The sequence below is a fragment of the Squalius cephalus genome (assembly GCF_949319135.1).
Source record: "Squalius cephalus genome assembly, chromosome: 22".
Lineage (NCBI taxonomy): Eukaryota > Metazoa > Chordata > Actinopteri > Cypriniformes > Leuciscidae > Squalius > Squalius cephalus.
In genome coordinates, this window is record NC_137143.1 from 4,662,729 (window position 1) to 4,683,529 (window position 20,801).

Here is a 20,801-nt window from a genome sequence, read left to right on the forward strand (position 1 = left end):
TCAACCACCCCTTTAGTTGCATACATTAAAGCTAATTCTTTATATTTTGTTTGATATTTCCTTCCTGTGATAGCAGCAAACAAAATCCATTCACTAGTCTTGTCAAACATTCACTGTGATTTTGAATAATTACATTATTTCTGCTGTTTTTGTTATCTGATAGAAAAGGTTATGACGGAGTTAGGACTTTTCTGACTTGCAGAAAGAAAGGATGTACTCATTCTCTGGGATTTGTGTGTTGAATCAGGGCAGTGTGGCCTGAAGGAGAAACGTTTGGATCTGTTGAGGTGGAACCGGAGGAGGAACTAGAACTTCTGAAGCAGATTCTCTTCACTAAACTCCCTAGTAAGATCACAATACTACACTATATTACTGTATACCCAATACCATTATTGACAAGACTGCAGTGTACAGCTATTCCCGGCACTGACATAAACAAACTACACTGTATAACTAAACCTGATAGTATGGTTATACTTCTAGGTAGATATTCCCAGGGAATACTTTAACTCATAAAATATAAATTATGATTCTGTTCAAGGCTGCATTTTCCTCACCTTTTATTCCCTTGAGCTCTTTCTGCTCTGTAATTTTACATCAATGTTTGATTGGTTGATTGTTTTTTCGGATAATTTTTTTTTTAATAAAGAACTACCCGCAATTCTTCGTCGTGTTTCGTTGTAGATGCTATATAGTAAATGTTTCTCTTTTGCAGCATGGCTGATGTTTATTGTCAAATGTTAATTGACAGGGCGCTTTATGCAGTCTCTCTGCTGCCTGAACAGTTTAAATGTTCAGCAGCTTATTATTATTTGCATTAATATTTCACTTATTTCATCTTTTTATGTGAAATTAAGTGTTTTCCATTATCAATAGTTTTTTGCTTTAGTATCAAAATTCAAATCAATAATCAATACATTTAACTGGTTTTGGTACTGACTCCTAAAACATTGGTTTTCTGTTTTTCAACCTGATACCATTACAAACAATACTCTACTGTTATTGCCAATACTGGAGCAGCAGAGTGATAGATGGACTTGGTCTTTGCGTTGTGTAGGGTCCGTTCCTTTAGATTCGGCTCTGGAGGAAGAGGATGGAGTCGAGTTGGAGGAAGAGGAAGAGCTGGAGTCTGTTGCTGTGTCTGAGGCGGAGTTCAGCTTCTTAGATTTCATCAAGAGGTGCGTGGAGAATTATTTACGCTTACAGGTGAAACTCGAAAAATTAGAATATTGTGCAAAAGTTATAATTTTGATGATTATGGCTTACAGTTTATGAAAACCCCAAATTAAAAATCTCAGAAAATTAGAATATTACATGAAATCAATAAAAAAAAAGGGTTTTAAATACAGAAATGTCGGCCCTCTGAAAAGTATAATCATGCATATGTATATAGTTATATATATACTAAATATATTAGTCTCACCTTTTAATTTGAATTACTGAAATACACGAACTTGCACGATATTCTAATTTTCCGAGTTTCACCTGTAGAGCAGATGTTAAGAGTTAATTTTCCCAGCTAAAAACTAAACTTCCAGTCTTGTATTTTCTGTATTGATAAAACCAATATGCCAATAAGGATTGTTTTAATGCAGTCAGTGGTTCTCAAATCTGTTCCTGAAGCCCCCAACAGTGCATGTTCTTTATCTGACGCAAACAGGTCCCCCTGTAGTCAATCATTTTATCCCTTAAAACTCATCTTTGATCACCATAATTACATTTAATGCCATTTCCTGTGGCAAAAAAAATATTCTTCATGCCTTGAATGTAACTCTACACCTTGATATATCTGCCATTTCCAATGAACACATGAACGCTGGGTAATCTCAGACGACTTGATCCAGATATTTTAATCAAATCCGCAAACTTGTTTGAAGAACCAAATTAGCCAGAGATCAGTTATCACGGTTAGAAGATCTGGCATCTGTCAAATCATCTCAGATGTAGCAAGCGAGGTACGAAGAACGGACCCCAGTGGAGAACCTCAGCTAACATCACTGATGGTGTGTCCAGGCGCATCACAAGATGATGTATGATTCAAATGGAAAAAGCCGAATATGTGACAGTTTATTGGCCTTGTTGACAAAAGCTGCCTTTCCACTGTCGGGCCAAACCGTTCTCGTTCCTTTCTGTGCCCATCTGCCCCAGCCGGGTCCGATACGGTTTCAGTTTCCACTGTGGGTTTGATAACGGCTGCTCTTTGCGTCAAATGTGTCAGTCGTTGCCCTGGTTAGCCAACAGTGCAAGTGCAAATACAAATGGAGCCGTTTCTTACCGTTTTTAGAGCTGTTCGGCCAGATAATTTATCAAAAATTGAGAAAATGCCTTTTGATATTGATTTAAAGTAAGGTTGGATTAATGTTTCTCTTGTTTTTATGTTCCAGTAATATTCCATAATTGAAATGTTTGATTGACAGGTTTGCCAATCCAGCTGTTGTGCGTCCATATATGATCCTTCTGCGCTCATACTCCCAAAACTCTTCTCACACCAACCACTGTATCGCACGCATGCTGCACAGACTGGCTGTGGACATGAAGATGGAGGCGTTACTCTATCAGCTGTCCGTCTTTTCCCTGTTTAATAAGATCCTGGGAGACCCAGCAGCGTCCGCCTATCAGGTAACAAACACTAATACTCTCCATTAATGCAGTGTAGTTCTTTCTGGATATTTTGTAATCCTGAGGTTTCTGTTGCTCAACTGGTAGAGCATAATGCTAACGATGACAAGTTCATTGCTTTTGATGTCTGAAAGCTCTGAATCTCATACCACTGCATATCTTAAAGGAACTGTATGTAAGACTGTGGCCAAAACTGGTACTGCAATCACTTTCAAATTACTGTAGAGCAGTGTATCCCCTCCCCCTCCCCCCTGACTCAAGATTGCCAGATAGGCTGCAACGTTGGCGTCTGTCTTCAAATTCTTCTCCGTTTTCAGCCGTCTCCATCTTTCAAAGGCATCTCCTATACAAATCCTTGTTTTATTTCGGACTTTGTCACGACGTATTTCGGAATCATAACGAGGTCTTTTAGGTTTCGGAACGTTAGACATTTTTTATCCGACACTTTTGTAGCTGCAGCTGTGGTAACTAGAGCAGAGCTGGCAACCCGGATGCCGAAACACTACTGACTTCGTGATTGGTAGATAGGTGGAGGGTGGGGCATCAGGCCAAAACACAACATGACAACATCAACATCCGTTGAGGGCTGCAACTTCACTTTTAAATGACAATATCCTGGCCAGACTACTGTTGTCAGTGATATAAGTATTTGAAATGAACATGATTTCTTAATGTCTAGTGACATATCAGGGCCATTTTATGATTAATTGAAATACATTGCTTACATACGGTTCCTTTAATGTTAAAGGGGTCCTATTATGCTTTTTCTTTAGTATGTATTATTACATGCCTCTGTGGAATACTTGATTTTGATTGGTCAATCGAGCCATCCAGCGGTATGTTTTCTCCCGATAACAACCGGTAAAACTGATAACACAGGCTGATCCGGTTCACTGAAGTCGGGCTTAATGCTTACTAGGAACTTTTTTTCCTCATGGAAGTTTTGCGCTAAAAAAATATTAAAACTCAAATCAATATTTTGTGTACAGTTATTTAATTGTCATCGTGTATTGTGAACTCGCTCTCTCGTTTCATACAAACGCAGCTGCTGCCATTTTGCGACGATTGTTTTGTATACACTAATGAATTACAAAGATAACAAACGGGTACAATTTTAAAATGGTTTAATCTTAAATCAAATCTCTTATCCCCATAATTATGTGGTGAAATACTGTGATTATAGTGGTATGACTGTACTGTATCCTTTAAATGTCTGTCTAGTTTGAGCTTGCCGCTTGCTAACAACTGCTCTTTCCGCAGAAGCTCTGCGTTTAAAGAGCTAATAAAATATTTCAAGTCAATATTTCATGTCTAATAATTTTCTTATGTGGCAAGTAGCCGTGTAATAAGCGGAATAATGTACATCTAGCCGGTTCTTATCGTGGAATAAGCCTAATCCCCCTGTCGAGGTTTATTCTGTGATAACCGGCTGGATGTACATTATCCCTTATACGTTGCTGTTTGAGCACCAAAGGGAGTTATTCTTTATATCTCTATACGTAAAAAAGGGGGCGGGCCTGGTTGAGTTAGGGCGCTTTCACACTAGCACTTTTGGTGCGCACCCGGGTTCGAATGACGTCAGAGTTCGGTTCGTTTGGATGATGTGAACTGTCTTCCGAACTTGGGTGCACACTAGTGATGCGCGGGTCGGCTTTTTTTCCAACCCGCGGGTCCCGCTTTTATGAAATTATTTGGCCCGCCCCAGCCCGCCCCGCACCACGTATCAATTTTTACAACCCGCCCCGCCCCGCACCCGCGACCATTAAATAGACATACTAGGCATTGTAATGTAAATGAAAACAGCCTTTATTTCAGCCTGAAAGTGCTTGGAAACATCGCCCTGTAAACTGGCAATAACAGACGATTCTGAATATGAACCATAAATCAGGTCATAATAAGATAATGATTTAAACATTTTCAATATTTACAAAGCAGCGTTTGTATTCATCTAATTCATCATTCACCTTTTTTTCTTTTAATTATGTAAAATCCCGACCTCAATTTCTCCCGCACCTCATCTTCCATCTTCCTTTATTTCTCCGTCTTTGTTGTTGTGGCTGGCGGCGGGAGCTGCTTTGCGCGAGCTGTGTCACGTGACGCCAAAGGTTTGGGGAAGTCACGCAAGTTGCATTGCTACGGCCTTATCAAATAACCTACTAAAATATATTCCCAAATATTTAATATAGGCTGGACATTGCATGCAACATATGGATTTTTATTTTATTTTGTTTTTAATGACCCGCCCCAACCCGCCCCGCAAATAAAGTGACAATTTCTTTACCCGACCCAACCCGACCCGCGGGCTACCCGCGGGGTCCGCGGGTTATGAGACGACCCGCGCATCACTAGTGCACACCCGTACTCGAGTCCGCTTAAAAAGGGTGGTCTGGGGTACGGTTCATGTGAACTCCAGTACGGTTCCCTGCTGATATGAACGCAATCGAACTCGGGTTCGGAACAGGCAATCGAACCGAGTGTGAAAGCGCGCCTTAGTTAGTAGTGTGTTGGAACTCGCAGTTATGTAAGAGGTGTGACATTTCGCAAACACGCTCGAAGCTGTTGACCAATCACAGCAAACTGATCCAGCCGACCAATCAGAGCACATTGTGTGTTTCAGAAGGAGGGGCTTCATAGAGACAGGAACTAAACAGAGCGTTACTGACAGACTGGGAAGAGAGGAGCTGCAACAATGTAAAATATGGGGAAATAATGTGTTTTTGAACCTTCAAGCATGAAAACCTGTTCTAGTAGAGGCCAAAAACACAATCAAGAAAAATGGTCCCACTTTATATTAAGTGGCTTTAAGTACTATGTATTTACATCGAAAAATGTGTTAATGTTGTATTGTAAAACACTTTTGCTGCTATGAGGTGTGATACGTGTAAAGTTTGGGACAGGTTTGGTGGGATGGGTCGGTTTAAGGTTGGGTTAAGGTGTAAGGGAAGGGTCAAATGTAATTACATAAATTAATTACTGCTGTAATTACATGCAGGTATTTTCAAAATATAAGTACAATATAAAAACATGTATGTACACAATAAGTCCATTTTATCAAATTATTAATTTCAATGTTAGTACATAATAAATCCACTTAATATAAAGTGGGACCAAAAAAAATCATATAAAAAAAAATTGTCATTGAATTCAGTTTAATATTTTATATTTAATATACATGTAACAGATTAATTAATTCCTTTTTTGTCCTTACAGGAGCTTGTTACATTTGCAAAATATGTTCTGAACCGGTTCTTTGTATTTGCTGCTCAAAACAACAAAGCGTTTGTGGAGCTGCTGTTCTGGAAGAATGTGGGTGCTGTGAGAGAAATGACAGAGGGATACAATAAAGACGGGTAATTGTGCATGTGTTTAGACCTTATTGATATTAAAGTGGATTAAAGCTCGTATCTTTGAGCTTCATTACAGTGCTCAAGAGTTAGTGATGTGTTTTATTCACATGTCCATATATATATATATATTAGGGAAGGCACAAATAAAAAGAGCAAGTGGACTCCTGAAGAAGAGGAACAGCTTCAGCGATTGTATGAAGAGTACAAGGACTCTGGAGGTAGAGTTGCACCTGCTCATGGTCTCTGTCGTTTGGTTTTTGAGTATGTCGTTTGGTTTTTGAGTATGTCGGACAGTCCTCTAAATTATCTGAGTTGTGTTTCTTGTTCTTCAGTGCCTGATATTGTCGAGACGCTGTTACCGTTGCTGAGCAGCAGCCGCACTAGACGGGACTTGGTGACCCGCATGGTTTCCATGGGTTTGGTGGACAGTGCGAAGGATTTAAAGAAAGAGAGGTACGGTTTTATTTTAATGTCTGAAATGTGAAAGTAAAGACCTGTAGTAAAGTAGAGCATGTAAAAGACTGTTCAATACAAGTGCCATTTGCTCTAATATGACCAGAGTTTAGAGGAAGCCAGAATGCATATCCATCGACAGAAACACACATTAGCCTAACTCTGTCTGTTTTACACGTTATTTTAAACAAACTATTTATATGCGTATGCATCATCAGAATTATTTTTTTTTTTTTTTTTACTGAGAACCTTTACACCCCTACTGACTAAAAACACCCCTCTCATTTGATCAGGAAAGGTACTCGTATCGTGCTCTGGACTGAAGAACAGGAACAGGAACTCCAGGTGCTCTTTGAGGAGTTTAAAGACTCTGATGGTTAGTGCAAATTAAGTGTGTGTGTGTGTGTGATTCATAATCAAGTAAAAACAGTATTAAGGATTTTTTTTTATGTTGCTTTTTATTTCAAAATTCATTTTTACATTTGAATTATCGAACTCTCTAAATAACTCTGGATGTGTTCACACTTGACAGGTTTGGTTTGATCAAAGCGAACTCTGCAATTGCTCTGTTAGTACGGTTCAGATTAATAAATGTGAACGCTGCCGAAGAAACCTGGTTGCACCAAACAAGACTGGCTCCAAACGAACTCTGGTCTGCGTTGCATTCATATTACAGTCTAAAGCCCTATTCGGACGGATTAACTTTACAAGGGTAGATGGAGTAATGCAATTTATTTACCACAGGACGTCTGTAATATTAATGGCCAATTCGCACGGAATAAGAAATCTTAGTAAAACTAGCAGAAGTGGGAGAGTAACTCGATTTACACATCGCCGTCCCCCTCCTGTCGTCATGTGTGTATTACGCTGCTTCCTGATATCACGTGCGTAAACACATAACCTAAATTTATATATAAAACAGTTATGTCCGGTCAAACGATGTATTAATTAACTTCAGATTGGATTGTGTTGGTAATAGGCTCTTACCTAACGCTAAAAGATGTTTCGTGCCTCTAACAAGTGTTTTCGATCTTCTTTCTGGTCTGAATGGTGTGTGTAAAACACTTGAGTTTTGCCACAGACTTGTCCCAGTGTCTAGAACGCGACTGAATGCTTTTTCAAGCGTCTCCATACTTGGAAAAACCACAGAAAACTACTTTTAAAACAGGAAATGACAAAATATTTACGTACATATTTACAGCGGGTCTATTCGCACGGGATTAGTATTACCTGAGGTCATTTTTCCGGACCTTTTTACTGAAGGTAAAAGTCTCCGTAATCTTTACTGATACTGACATTGTGATCTTTAGTGAGATTGCACATTCGGACGGGACTAAAATCACTGAGAAGCTCTGGTGATTATTACTTTACCCCACCTCTCCATGTTAAACTAGTCCCATCCGAATAGGGCTTAACCGCACCAAAGACATCTAAACTAACCAAAAACAGGACGTGATATGTACGCTCATACAGCGAACACATTTATCCAAGCACACAGCATTGTTTGCATGTTTAGTTCTGTCGCAATATGTATGTCATAAAAGCAGTGTTTTGTTTTGTATCTTTAGATTCGGTGTTAAAAATGACAGTGTGAACAGGAGCATAAGTATCATCATCTTTTTTGTTCTGGACCAAAAGAACCAAACTACTAGTGTGAACATGTCCTCAGTCTTTTCTGAATTAACATCTGATTATTACTGCATCATCTGAAGTTATCATCACTTTCAGTGATGTCCATTTTGAAATGAAGCATTGTGCACTTAAGATTCATGAAACCTTTGAAATGAAGTTCATAAAATCAGTGTAATTGCGTTCTGGTGGTGTGACACTACTAATCATCACATCTCTCGACTCATTGTTATGCCTGCAAAGTCCTTTATTTCTGCTTTCTCTGCTGTTTTCACAGATGTGCTTGGAAACATTCTAAAGCGGATCACAGCCAAGCGCTCACGGGCACGAATAGTTGACAAGATCCTCAGCATGGGGCTCGTGTCCGCCCGCAGAGACCTGTACAAGAAGAGACAGCGCAGCGCTCCTGGCAGGAGGACTGGAATGGTGTGTCCATCAACTTATAAAGCCTGGTTTATTCTCTCCTCGTCCGCATGAGTGCGAAGGTGTGCGCGTGGGAATTACGCCATCACGGTGTGGGCGGCTGTGTGCGCAAGACCCCATTTCATGTGCCGGCATCTTTGCATTGTGTTATGAAGGGCAATGAATAGAAAAGTGTTCTCACTGACATGTCATAGCACAAAATGTAAAATTATACAAAGATGATCTTTCTCCACTTCCTGAGCTTTACAGAAATGAAAGTTAAATGACTTTTTATTTTAAGTGTCATTAATGTAAAATACTAAATCAAGTACTCTATATAAAATTGCTTTGACAATTTATTTGTCGAACAAAATTCCAGTAAAAGAGATGAATATTTACATATTTAATTGGCTATATTTTAATCAAATATATGTTATAAAAGCAACACTATGAATTTAAATTGATTTCACTCAGTAATCCTTTAGGTTTTACTGAATTGTAAACATGTCTGAAATGTTCATAAGTGAATTATTGAATAAAAACTCCATAAAATACAATAAGGATTAAGTTTAAAAATAGTAACAATTCTGGGGGGCATCTTACCCCAAATTACTAATTTTATCTTTATACTTCAAAATAAAAAGCTAAACTATAATTTTTACTCCACAAATCTAAAAACATGAATGCATCCACAAATCCCTCAACAAATTGACAAGAAAAAGAATCACTATTTTCCAGAGGCACAAAAGGGTCCCAATGTCACATGCTGAACAGAAACACAAAATCATCCTTCACTTGGTCTCCTCAAAGTTGTGGATTTTCTCCTTAGTTGTAAAGGTTGAGAGATCCATCTATCACTGTTTTCCATGTTCGTAGAGTTAGTTTCTGGAGTAAATATATAAGCTATAATCGGTGGGTTTACACAGCTTTTTTTTAAATGGCGAGTGCCGGCGTTTCGCGTGCGTTTGGCCAATCCGCATATACTAACGTCAAGGATAGTTCCTATAGTGCTGGTTTAGACCGACTCTGAAGCAGGAGATAAATTAGTTCTCCTAAAAGGAGTTCCTAGAATTAAATTCGTTCTGGCGGTGAGCATTTTATTACGTTTTCCACGCCAAAACTCAGGTATTTCTGCCATTGGCTCTAGGAACTATGAAAAGGTTCCTTATACATGTATATATGTGTGTGTGTCAGACAGAGGAAGAGTTCTTTGATGTGGCTGGAGAGTCCCAGGAGAAGGACATGGACATAGAAGAGGAGGAGGAGGAGGAGGAGGAGGAAGAAGAAGAAGAGGATAAATCTGAGAAAGATGAAGACAATGAGGATCAAACTGCCCACTCAGCCAAAAGAGGACAAAAGAGCATGAGTAGAAACATTTCTTCAGAGAAAATCCACAGTCTGAGAAACATGGTCCAGGATTTACAGCAACAAGGTACTTGATCAGGCATGATTATGAGGAGCTTTCTGAATAAAGCCTGAGATGGTTACTTACATTTGGTTTGTTAACAGATCTGTCAGGGCCTGTCCTGTGGCTCCAGAACTGCCTCAACAGAACGGCTGATGACCGTGAGGAGGATGGTGAGGACATAAAACAGTGACTAAAGCTTGGTTACTCCTGCGTATGATTGAGGCTAGAGAATGAGATTGTAAAAGGTTTTCCTTTTTTTGTCATTAGCTGATCACACGCCTGCTTAGCACCCTCTAGAACCGGCATGCCTCTCGTGCGGTGCCCTACACATGTTGACTGTGCCACAGGTCAGCTCTGTGTCCATCGTAGCGTGTCGCATCACACTGCCCCATTCACATTGACCTGTTTAATCTAAAGGTCTCAATGCAGTGAATTTTTGCTTGCACTTCTGTAACAGAAGCTGGTTTTCTTTCCCCATCTAACATATCAGTCACGGTCCCACACCGGCTAAACACCCTCTGGCTCCGTCTGTTACAGGAGCATATCATTTGAGCTGGAAAGAAAATGACGGATTTGAGCGGACCACACTTAATGTTTAGATGGTGCCTGGCAGGCACAAACACTTTGATATGCTCATAATAATAGCTCACATTTATCTAGGTTAACGTTAGAGCAAGCAGCTTTGTAAAGTTTGGATTTCCTGTCCGATATACTGTAATTACCACAAAGACCTGCCGTTAACGATCCATCCCTAATGGACTTCCTGTAGGTTTTTTTCTCAGACTAATCGACTAAAACAATTTTGGTCGACTTAGCCTCTTCTAGTCGACTAACGTTTAACGTTTGCGTTCTGGATAACATCAAAAGTTTCTATTTACAATGTGTTTAGCAGTGAGCAGTGTAGCCAATCAGAGTCGTGTTTGTTGATCTCTTGAACGCAGTGGCCAATCTGAAGTGTTTAATTTAGTCAGAATCCAGTCACCGGTCAAACACCAGAGTTTGCGAATCCTCTCATTAACAAAGTGTGTAGACACAATACAAATAAGATATTCATTGTGCAGTGTAGACAGCTTCATTGATTATAACAGAGGTTTGTGAGATCGAAATGAATGAGTTACAGCTTTTTAGAGATTGTAAACGGTCCTTGTGGGCTTTCTAGGCTGTATATAATCCATTCATTATTTGAGTAAGAGTCGACACATAACAGTAATTAAACAAATAAAGAAATATAAACATTAAAAACTTGATTTTGTCTTTAAGGCCTTCCAAACTCAATGTTTTCAAAACACTGATTTATATAACACTATTCATAAAAAATAAAAAAAAATAAAAATAATTTACAGAAAGAGCGGTAACACTTTACGGTAAGGGTACATGAATTATCATGAATTCATGTATAAATTCATGCATGAAATATGCATTCATTCATGCATTAATATCTCATGAATCATCAGGAACTAACACGAGTTCAACGTTTTTCATTCATGACTTCATGGATGAACAACACCTTAATTAAAACATTAACTAAGATGAGTACATCATCATGAATTATGATGTATTACGCATGATCATGATGTTTTCTTTGTTCACACAAAAAATTGGTCTTTACCACCCATTGTGGATACAGCTATGGTTATGGTACATGAATCATCATGAATTCATGCATAAAAAAGTATTAATTAATGCATGCAAGACTACTCTTCGAATTATTAAAGGAATGTACAAAAATCCACATTATCTAATGCATGCATACAGGCTAGAACAGTATATCAATTAATGTGGGAACTTTTTTTCTGAATTATGATCTGAGTTATCCAGCATGTTCATGTCTTCTTCATAGCCTGCAAGTAAATGGACAGACCCCAAAATTGGCCAATCACAGCACATATTATACAAATTCTGTTGGCGTTCAAATAGTCATCATTAACTAAGCATTATTTATCTATGACTTCATCATGTGTGTTGCCCCTCAACTAAAGTGATGACTCTGTCCTTTGAAACACTGATGAACAATGTGTTTTCATTATGATCTGAGTTATCCAGCATGTTCATGTCTTCTTCATAGCCTGCAGGTAAATGGACAGACCCCAAAATTGGCCAATCACAGCACATATTATACGAATTCTGTTGGCGTTCAAATACAGTAGTCATCATTAACTAAGCATTATTTATCTATGACTTCATCATGTGTGTGGCCCCTCAACTAAAGTGGTGACTCGGTGCTTTGAAACACTGATGAACAATGTGGCATAACTGTGAAATGACATGAATATGAACATGAAAGTTCAAGCCTTTGCAAACAATGTACTGTGAACACAAATGGACTTAATTTTAACTGTACTGCTTTATTCTTAAACGGTATAAACCAGTTAAAAACCATAAAGCTGTTTAAAAAAAATGTTTCACAAACAGCTTGATCTCTTTTTGGGTAAAGAGTCACCTTTTAACGTATAAAGCAACTGATGTGACTCCTCCATATCATGAAATTGTAAAACAGCTTTATGGTTTTGTAAAGAGTTTTCATAAAGTTCATGGTGTATGTACTGAATTCCTTCTCAGCTCTTTCCAGCTGTTGATTTAACTGGTTTATACCGTTTGGTTTCAGAATAAAGCAGTAAAGTTACATAACATTATTACGATTTTACAGCTAAAAAATGTACGTTAAGCTATTTACGAATATTTCATATTATAAAGATATCTGTATAATTTCCCTTTTACCATTTTATAGATTATAAGATCCCTTAGCTGCTAACCCTACTCCCACACCTAAACATAACGTTACCCATTTTATAGACTATATTAAAAGGAAAAAACGTAATGGACAGATATGTGTAGGGAAATGGCAGTTTTATTAACAATATAGCATTAAAATATAGTTTGAGCCACTAATCCTACCCCTATCACTAAACCCAACAATTTCTTAAAACTACGTAGGCAATTATAAATTAAAACAACAGACAGACAATCACAATCATTTATTTATTGAGAAAATGTCAAAACCGGTACCAAAAGTCGTTCACATGACGATGTGTCGCAGTCCTCTCTGGCAGTAACGTTATATAATAGTTTTGTATGAGGTAACGTTACAGAGCAGAATTTAAGTTATTAATCCATGAAAATGTTGATTCGGTTTCGGTTCGCTTCGCTCTGTGAAGGCGCGCGCGCTTCTCCATTTCAAATGTAGTACACAACTTAAACACGGCATGTCGCAATCTGTGACGAAGCATGCGAGAGCCAATGAGCGTTTGATATCACTGCCGTAAAACATGTCGTAACGCTTCGGGCGCAATTTTTGAATTTGAATTCACCACGAGCGCGGGATTTGACGTTGACGGTCTCCGCTGAGAAATGGAGAGATGAAGATCACTGGATAAAGGGCTGCATTTTTGGATCTTGCAAACAACGTATGGATTCTAAAGATTTGGATGACATTAAACTAATAAAATTGATTTCTTTTGTAAATTTATGTTGTGTTTTTGTCTATTATGAGTCTATAGGAGAAAACGCCTTTTGTATCTCACGGTAAATAAACCAAATATTACCAAATTGTTAAACGATTAAAAGAGGTATTTTTAATGTGTATTCTTGTTTAACACCATGTAGGCTAACGTTAATCCTCCGAAACGAGTTTGCAGCAGAAGGCACTAACAGAGCGAAATGTTATTATTTATGAGTAGCCTAACGTTATTATAACGTTAAACTGTATTAATAAATGCGACTGAAAATGTAATTGATAAGACAATTAAATGCAATAGAGTCAAAACATTAATGCCACGATTTTAATATGCATAATTTAAATAGGAATACGCCCAAATTTGTACGTCGTTGTTGTTGTTTATTTGTAAATAAATTATGTTTTTGTGCTGTCAATGCGTAAATGTTATACGTTTTAATGCTGTAAATACGTCAGTATTATACGTTTCTGTGTATAAAACGTAAATAAATGTACATATGGTAGAACTACACTTTTAAAAATACACACGTATTCTCATGAGATCACGTTGCAAGTTAAGATCAAAGTCCATTTGTGTCCACACAGTACATTGGCTTGAACTTTCATGTTCATATTCATGTCATTTCACAGTTATGCCACATTGTTCATTAGTGTTTCAAAGCACCGAGTCACCACTTTAGTTGAGGGGCCACACACATGATGAAGTCATAGATAAATAATGCTTAGTTAATGATGACTACTGTATTTGAACGGCAACAGAATTTGTATAATATGTGCTGTGATTGGCCAATTTTGGGCTCTGTCCATTTACCTGCAGGCTGTGAAGAAGACATGAACATGCTTGGAAACTCAGATCATAATTCAGAAAAAAAGTTCTCACATTAATTGATATACTGTTCTAGCCTGTATGCATGCATTAGATAATGTGGATTTTTGTACATTCCTTTAATAATTCGAAGAGTAGTCTTGCATGCATTAATTAATACTTTTTTATGCATGAATTCATGATGATTCATGTACCATAACCATAGCTGTATCTACAATGGGCGGTAAAGACCAATTTTTTGTGTGAACAAAGAAAACATCATGATCATGCGTAATAAATCATAATTCATGATGATGTACTCATCTTAGTTAATGTTTTAATTAAGGTGTTGTTCATCCATGAAGTCATGAATGAAAAACGTTGAACTCGTGTTAGTTCCTGATGATTCATGAGATATTAATGCATGAATGAATGCATATTTCATGCATGAATTTATACATGAATTCATGATAATTCATGTACCCTTACCGTAAAGTGTTACCGAAAGAGCGTTATGAAATTTACTTTGTGATGTGACTGCTGTCAGGTTCAATATAAACCAGCTGGATGTACATTATCCCACTTATTACCCGGCTACTTGCCACATACTGTAAATAATTAGACACGAAATATTGATTTGAGTTGAAATTTTATTATCTCATTAATGCAAAGTGAAGAAACCAGACAGTTAATTTACAGTTGTCCCACTTATTACATGACTTTTCACTATATAAATAATGACATGGACATAAAATATTGATTTGAGAAGAAACCGTTTTACAAAAAATACCTCTATTAGCTTACAATCCATTACACTGTGCAAAACAATCATTCTAGCCACAACAAACACTTGAAATCAGTAAAACGACAGTATTACTGTAGGCCTACTATAAGCGTTTCAGAGAGCTGTATAATCATTTAAAATATGGCATCTCTTTCTCCAGGTGTTTCTCATCCTGTGGCACTGGTTCCTCTGACAGAGGAGAACGAGGATGCCATGGAGAACAGGGCTTTCCAAAAACTCCTGCGCGCAGTTGGCATCCGCCCACCCTCAGACGGACAGGTTGGTTTGGGCTTCTTTGTCTCTCACTCTCGGCCTCTCACTTATATAGTCTGTTTCTCAATGCTTCCATATGAGTATAACAGCGATGATTTGAAAACACTATACCTGCAGTAAAGCTGCTGTCTTCTCATCCGATCTGCATCCATCAGGAGTCTTTCTGGAGGATTTCTCCCAGTCTGAGTGTTGATCAGCTGAGGAAACTAGCAGCGTCTCTGGACCCGGTTGAGACAGAAGCTGAAGGGGATTCTGAAGGAAACCAGGACACCAGTCGGGCTGTTGAGATGGAGGATGATGATGAGGATAACCAAGAGCAGAGAGCTCAAGCACTGAGAGCTTTGCTATTGTCTCGCCAGAGGAAACACACCTCTGCTGAAACAAAGGGTGAGCGTGATGCATGTTCACTTCTTTCATGCCCTAAACGTGCGCAGTTTTTTGCTTCTATCTTCCTAAACTTTTGAAACTTGTATAGTTTCATGTGTCATTAATGTTAATCAAAGAACAAAGGAAAAAGAAAATCACTCACTAATACTGACTGAATAACTTTAATAATGATGAATCTATATTTTATGTTTAAAAACAAAACTATGTAGTATTTTTACACTTGATTTCAGTTTCTTCAGTTGCATTTATTTGTGCTATTGCTTATTTGCTTATTTGTTGTATTGTACTACTGACGGTATACTTTAATAATGTTTGAAATTTATATTAGTAGTTCTTTAGACTGCTGATTTTTGTTCATGGCATTCCGCTGCAACTGAATGTTTTGTAAAAAAGACAGAATAAAAGTCCTTTTTTACCATATTGGAATTAAAACTGGGAATCAATAAGAATCGAAATTGCCAAAATTCAAACGAGACACAACCTATTGGTCAAGACATTAAAAGCAATTTTATTACTTTGTAGTACCTTCTAATTCTGCGTATGACCTTTTAAACTACTTTGCCTGAAAACATCACTGGAATGCTATATTCAATCAAACGTTCTGCCATCGGTGTGCTTGGCCCCATCATTGCTGCTTGCGACTATATTATTGATAATGTATTGACTGTGCGATTAACTAAAATGACTATCATGAAGTATTTACTTGGTAATTGCCACTGAATCAATTAAACTAATTTTCCCTGTCTTTATAAGACTCTCCATCATGTGAGGGTGTTTCTGATTCGGTGGAACCAAGGTTAGTGCCAGTATTGATGGAAACTCTTTAGTGACTGAAGTTTGTGAAGGTTTACGCCAAACATTTGAAGAGTTTCTTAAACTAAATGTGATTTTATTGATTTGTCTTCCAGTGATCATATAGAGAAGAGAATCTCAAAGAAGAGAAGCAGAGTGTTGGATGATGATGATGATGATGATGATGATGATGATGACCAGAGAGGTAATGAACAACAGCTTATCTAGAATTTCTGCAAATAATGAGTCTTTGATATATATATTTTTCATAATTAGATGCATGTTATGCATATGCAAATAAAAAACAAAACAAAAAAGGTTGAGTGGTGTAGAAAATAAAGTTGTAGCACGATTTCCAAAGTTACCACAATTTTGGTTTTTGCTTTGTCATAATGGGGTATGATCTAGATTTTTGTGAATACAGGGTTACTGCACGTCTTTAAAAAGTCTTTCACATAGTGCCCTGCAGTGGTAAATGCAGTGACTGTTATGATTTTAATACTTTTTAAACAAAATGTAAGATACGTCTTTTAAGCTGTTTGTGAAATTTTGAATAGTACTTAAAATAAATAAAAACATCTGAAGTAGTGCTGCACGATTAATCATATCACAATCGCAATTGCGATGTCAAGCCTATGCGATTATATGGCGCAAAATGCTGCGATTTTATGAAATAAATAAATGAATGTGTGGGCATGACAACCCATTCTCTCAGAGAGCTGTTTGCCAATTTTCTACCCTGCTAATAAAAAGAAGACCAGTCAGTTTCAGTTTAGGCAGTGCACGTGGGGCGTGACTTTTTCCGGTGTGCAGCGTGGAGAACAGGTGAAGATGGACGTCGAGCAGACGGACACTGAACTGGTGGCCAGAAAAACAAAATACCTCTGACTAGACAGAGCAGGATACCTTTGATTGGAAACAAATTCTCAGCTCTCAGATTCTGTCAATTTTATTACGAAATTCAAACAATAGCGTTTTGGCGCGTGAAAATGTGACGTGACAGATCATGGTCGTGAACCGAACATCTCTTACTCTTTTATGGTAAATAAACACGAATGAACAATAGGTGTGTTGAAAGGTACAGTATACCGAAATGTTTATGCCTCATACATAATATCGATCAATCAGTGTTTTTCAACTGCGGAAAGAGGTCAATAAAACAGCTGGAGAATGTCACATTACATTACATTTAGCCTACCTCAGGAAAGCCATTTGATTGCACGTTAGTTGGCTAGACAAATTATATATATAGAGAGAGGAGTATTTTGCTAAATATGTGCACTATATTAAATATTTATTTATTTTGTATTTATATATTAATATTCATTAAAATATTGTAAAGTTATAATAGCCTTGTAAAAAACACATTATATTTAATTTGAGTTGTTATTTTTTACCTTTAATAATACCAGCTGACAGGGCTCTCCTTATGTGTTTTTATTTTTTTTTACTGTTACTAATATTTATCCAAATTAATCGATATTGAATCAAGATCGGAATCAAATCACAAGATTTCAAATTAAATGAAAATTTGTGTCAAGCAATAATAAAAACAGTAGCCTACCAATCATTGTCCCATGTAAACATTGTAACATGTTGTCACTAAACTTAACAAATTTCTGTTTAGTTACCAAATGTTTTGACAATCACAATATGCATTATGCATCCTGCTTAAATGTCCCAGTTTATCTGGACAGAATGTTCAAAATATCTTATTCGTTAGCATACTTGTTCTTATTTGTTGTTCTATTTATTTTATACTATTGTACTATTGAGACAATAACAAGTTTGCAGTAATGCAAAGATGTCATTATTTCATTTTGTAAAAAATATTACTTTAATTTGAAAACACTGTGCATTTAGTTGTTGTTGCTAGTTTGAGTTGAGAAATACACATTCCAGCATTATCACTAATCTGTGTGTACATGTTCCTTGAGAACCAAGCAAGCTGACTCATGAAACTATTTGTTTATTATATCGCAATCGCAATCTTGACCTCAATAATCGCAATATGACATTTTCCCTAAATCGTGCAGCAGTTTCATGCTGCAGTTTATCTGTAAGAGGATGATTGATGTATTTCATAGTCAGTGCATGAAGCTGAGCAATATTAACTGTTAAGTCAATGAGCGTGTTTACATGCACCCCGTTACACTGATAACTCCCAAAAATCAGCTTATTGAAATAATCTGTTGTCCTGGTTTACATGCACCTTTACCAGACTTAATAAATTAGGTCATTTCCCAATAGTGACGTCAAAATCTAACCATTGGTGTATCTTACTCGGAGTATTCCATTTGTTACGCCTGTTGTGATGTTAAATAAAGCATTAAAACCAATGTGTAATATTCCAAAATATCAGCGCTCAGACTCATGCAGTTACAGATTTTGGTTTGTACCACTTCCACTTGGGCTGCATGAGAAGGGAACACATTTTTATCATTTCTTGGGGCAAGAAAGACTCTTGAGTTTGCAGTATATGTCCTCCTCCTCTACATGCTGTGTGGATGTGCTTAAATCCAGAGTAAGGACGTCTTCCTGTCATATATCACACGTGCACTTCAAAAAGCCCATAGAACACAGGTTAATGTGTTTACATGCTGGGTGAAAAATCTAGCTGTATTGATCAGTTTATGCTTAATGTCTGCTACAGACTTGTGTGATTTCGGCAATCCTATAGAGACCTTATGTAGCTCCGCCCCTTTTCAGCGCTGCATTCGTTGTCTTTTGACTTCCGGTCTGTATTTTCACAGCGATCTTGAGTATTTATGAATGAACGGCTCCTCTTCAAATCCTAATTAAAAAAGAATCCTCTTCAAAAGCTAATTACTCCTGGACAGCAATGCCATAGAAATATACAGAGCGACCGCAAAAACGGAAGTTGAAAAAAGGAAGTGAAAGAGAGGAGACTGTGGCTAGGGAAAGGAGGCCATCTTGGCATGCAAATATTTCAAATAGAGCTTGAGGAAAGTAGTTTTGAGTTGATCAATACGCCATGTTGCATTTTTATTGGCTAATCGGATTGCAATAAGAATGTTTTTTTTTTTTTGTCTTGAATTTGAGCAAAATCAGTGGATGGATATTATTTATCCCACAGGAAAAGCACAGTGAATTCCTCCCATGCATGTTGGTGACACTATCTTTTGTCTCTCTCTCACAGATATTTCAGATGTGGATCCGTTATCCAGGAGTAAGTTTGACAGAAGCCTGGATTCAGACCGGGAGAGTCCTGCAGCCCCAGCGAAACGCAGATACAAGAGAGTGTTGAGTGATGAAGAGGACGGAGATGACTAGACATATTAACAGAGCAGGACTATCATAATTTGCAGCTTTCTCTCTCTCTCTCTTTCATTTTAAATGTTAACTATTACCAAGTCCTCAATCTATCCTTTTTCCTGAAATTGTGTTGTTACCTTTAAAAAAAAAAAAATGTTGACCATATTTGTGGTGTTTTACTATTTTGAGAAATCTTTTCCTCTGATTGTCATTTCCAAAGGTGTGTTTTACATTTCACATGCTTTTTGGTGTAGTGATTTTTGAACTTGATACACCGGCATTCTCACTTTTTTGGTTTAATTTCTAATATTTTCCTCTTTTATATTTTAGTGTCTGCAAAACAAACAAAAATTGGTGTCATTTGAATGTCATTGATGTTACTTGATGTCATTGAAAATGTACGCCTTTAAACGCAGCATTGCACATTTCTATAGGCTTTTGGCACAGTGTTCATAATTGTGACTTGTCCAAAGAAAATTTTGCTATTATAAGGTAACAATCTTTGTATGTTAATAAAAGTTTCCTTTCCAAACCTGCATGATCGTGCCATCTATACACTAAATGTGTACTTTTATCTTGTGAGTTAGTCTCATTACAAAACAACTTTAAAAGTAAATTTTTAATGTTAGCATAAAGACAATGAAACCATCAGGGGCTAAAGCTACCGTTAAGTTGGCACTTTGGCGTTAGGAGCTCAAATTGTGTTGTAACCAACGTCAGTAACTGTGTATAGCCTTCTGGTGCTCTTCATCATTTGTCTGAAAAATTTTACGTGTTTTTTTTAATTATTATTTTTTACTTCACCGGAATGGTACGAAACTTGGTAAAGATCTTGGCACTTGCTATGTGACCCCCCCCCCCAAAAAAAAAAAAAAAAAAATATCATGGACATGATTCGAAAAGTTTAAATGGACCTGAAAAAAAAGTCACTCTTGTGCTCCTCGCGGTCAAAAATGAGCGCAATGAAAATGAATAGGAGATGAATTTACTTTCTGAAAGCTCATTTTTTTGAGATATCATACTCAAATTTGGAACACAACTTGTTTTGATTTATGGCATTGTTGATTTTTCTTGCAGTTTTAGAGTAAAACGTGTTTTTGAAAATATATATTTCATATAAAAATTGAAAAGTTTTTTTGTGCATTTTTCATAACAATAAACGTAAAATTCTT

General features: G+C 37.2%; 1 protein-coding gene across 1 annotated transcript in view; it reads left to right on the forward strand.

Annotated features, from left to right (window-relative positions):
* Nucleotides 1–20,490, forward strand: part of timeless (timeless circadian clock) — a 37,621-nt gene extending 17,131 nt beyond the window's left edge. The window contains exons 16-30 of the mRNA XM_079857315.1: nucleotides 248–345; nucleotides 1,058–1,178; nucleotides 2,418–2,619; nucleotides 5,830–5,969; nucleotides 6,099–6,184; nucleotides 6,299–6,419; nucleotides 6,713–6,795; nucleotides 8,326–8,474; nucleotides 9,645–9,882; nucleotides 9,960–10,028; nucleotides 15,062–15,180; nucleotides 15,330–15,561; nucleotides 16,315–16,357; nucleotides 16,470–16,558; nucleotides 19,514–20,490. Coding sequence (XP_079713441.1) covers nucleotides 248–345; nucleotides 1,058–1,178; nucleotides 2,418–2,619; nucleotides 5,830–5,969; nucleotides 6,099–6,184; nucleotides 6,299–6,419; nucleotides 6,713–6,795; nucleotides 8,326–8,474; nucleotides 9,645–9,882; nucleotides 9,960–10,028; nucleotides 15,062–15,180; nucleotides 15,330–15,561; nucleotides 16,315–16,357; nucleotides 16,470–16,558; nucleotides 19,514–19,647 — 1,924 coding nt within the window. The 3' untranslated portion in view covers nucleotides 19,648–20,490. The remainder of the gene's footprint in view (nucleotides 1–247; nucleotides 346–1,057; nucleotides 1,179–2,417; nucleotides 2,620–5,829; nucleotides 5,970–6,098; nucleotides 6,185–6,298; nucleotides 6,420–6,712; nucleotides 6,796–8,325; nucleotides 8,475–9,644; nucleotides 9,883–9,959; nucleotides 10,029–15,061; nucleotides 15,181–15,329; nucleotides 15,562–16,314; nucleotides 16,358–16,469; nucleotides 16,559–19,513) is intronic.
* The last annotated feature ends 311 nt before the right edge of the window (nucleotides 20,491–20,801 follow it).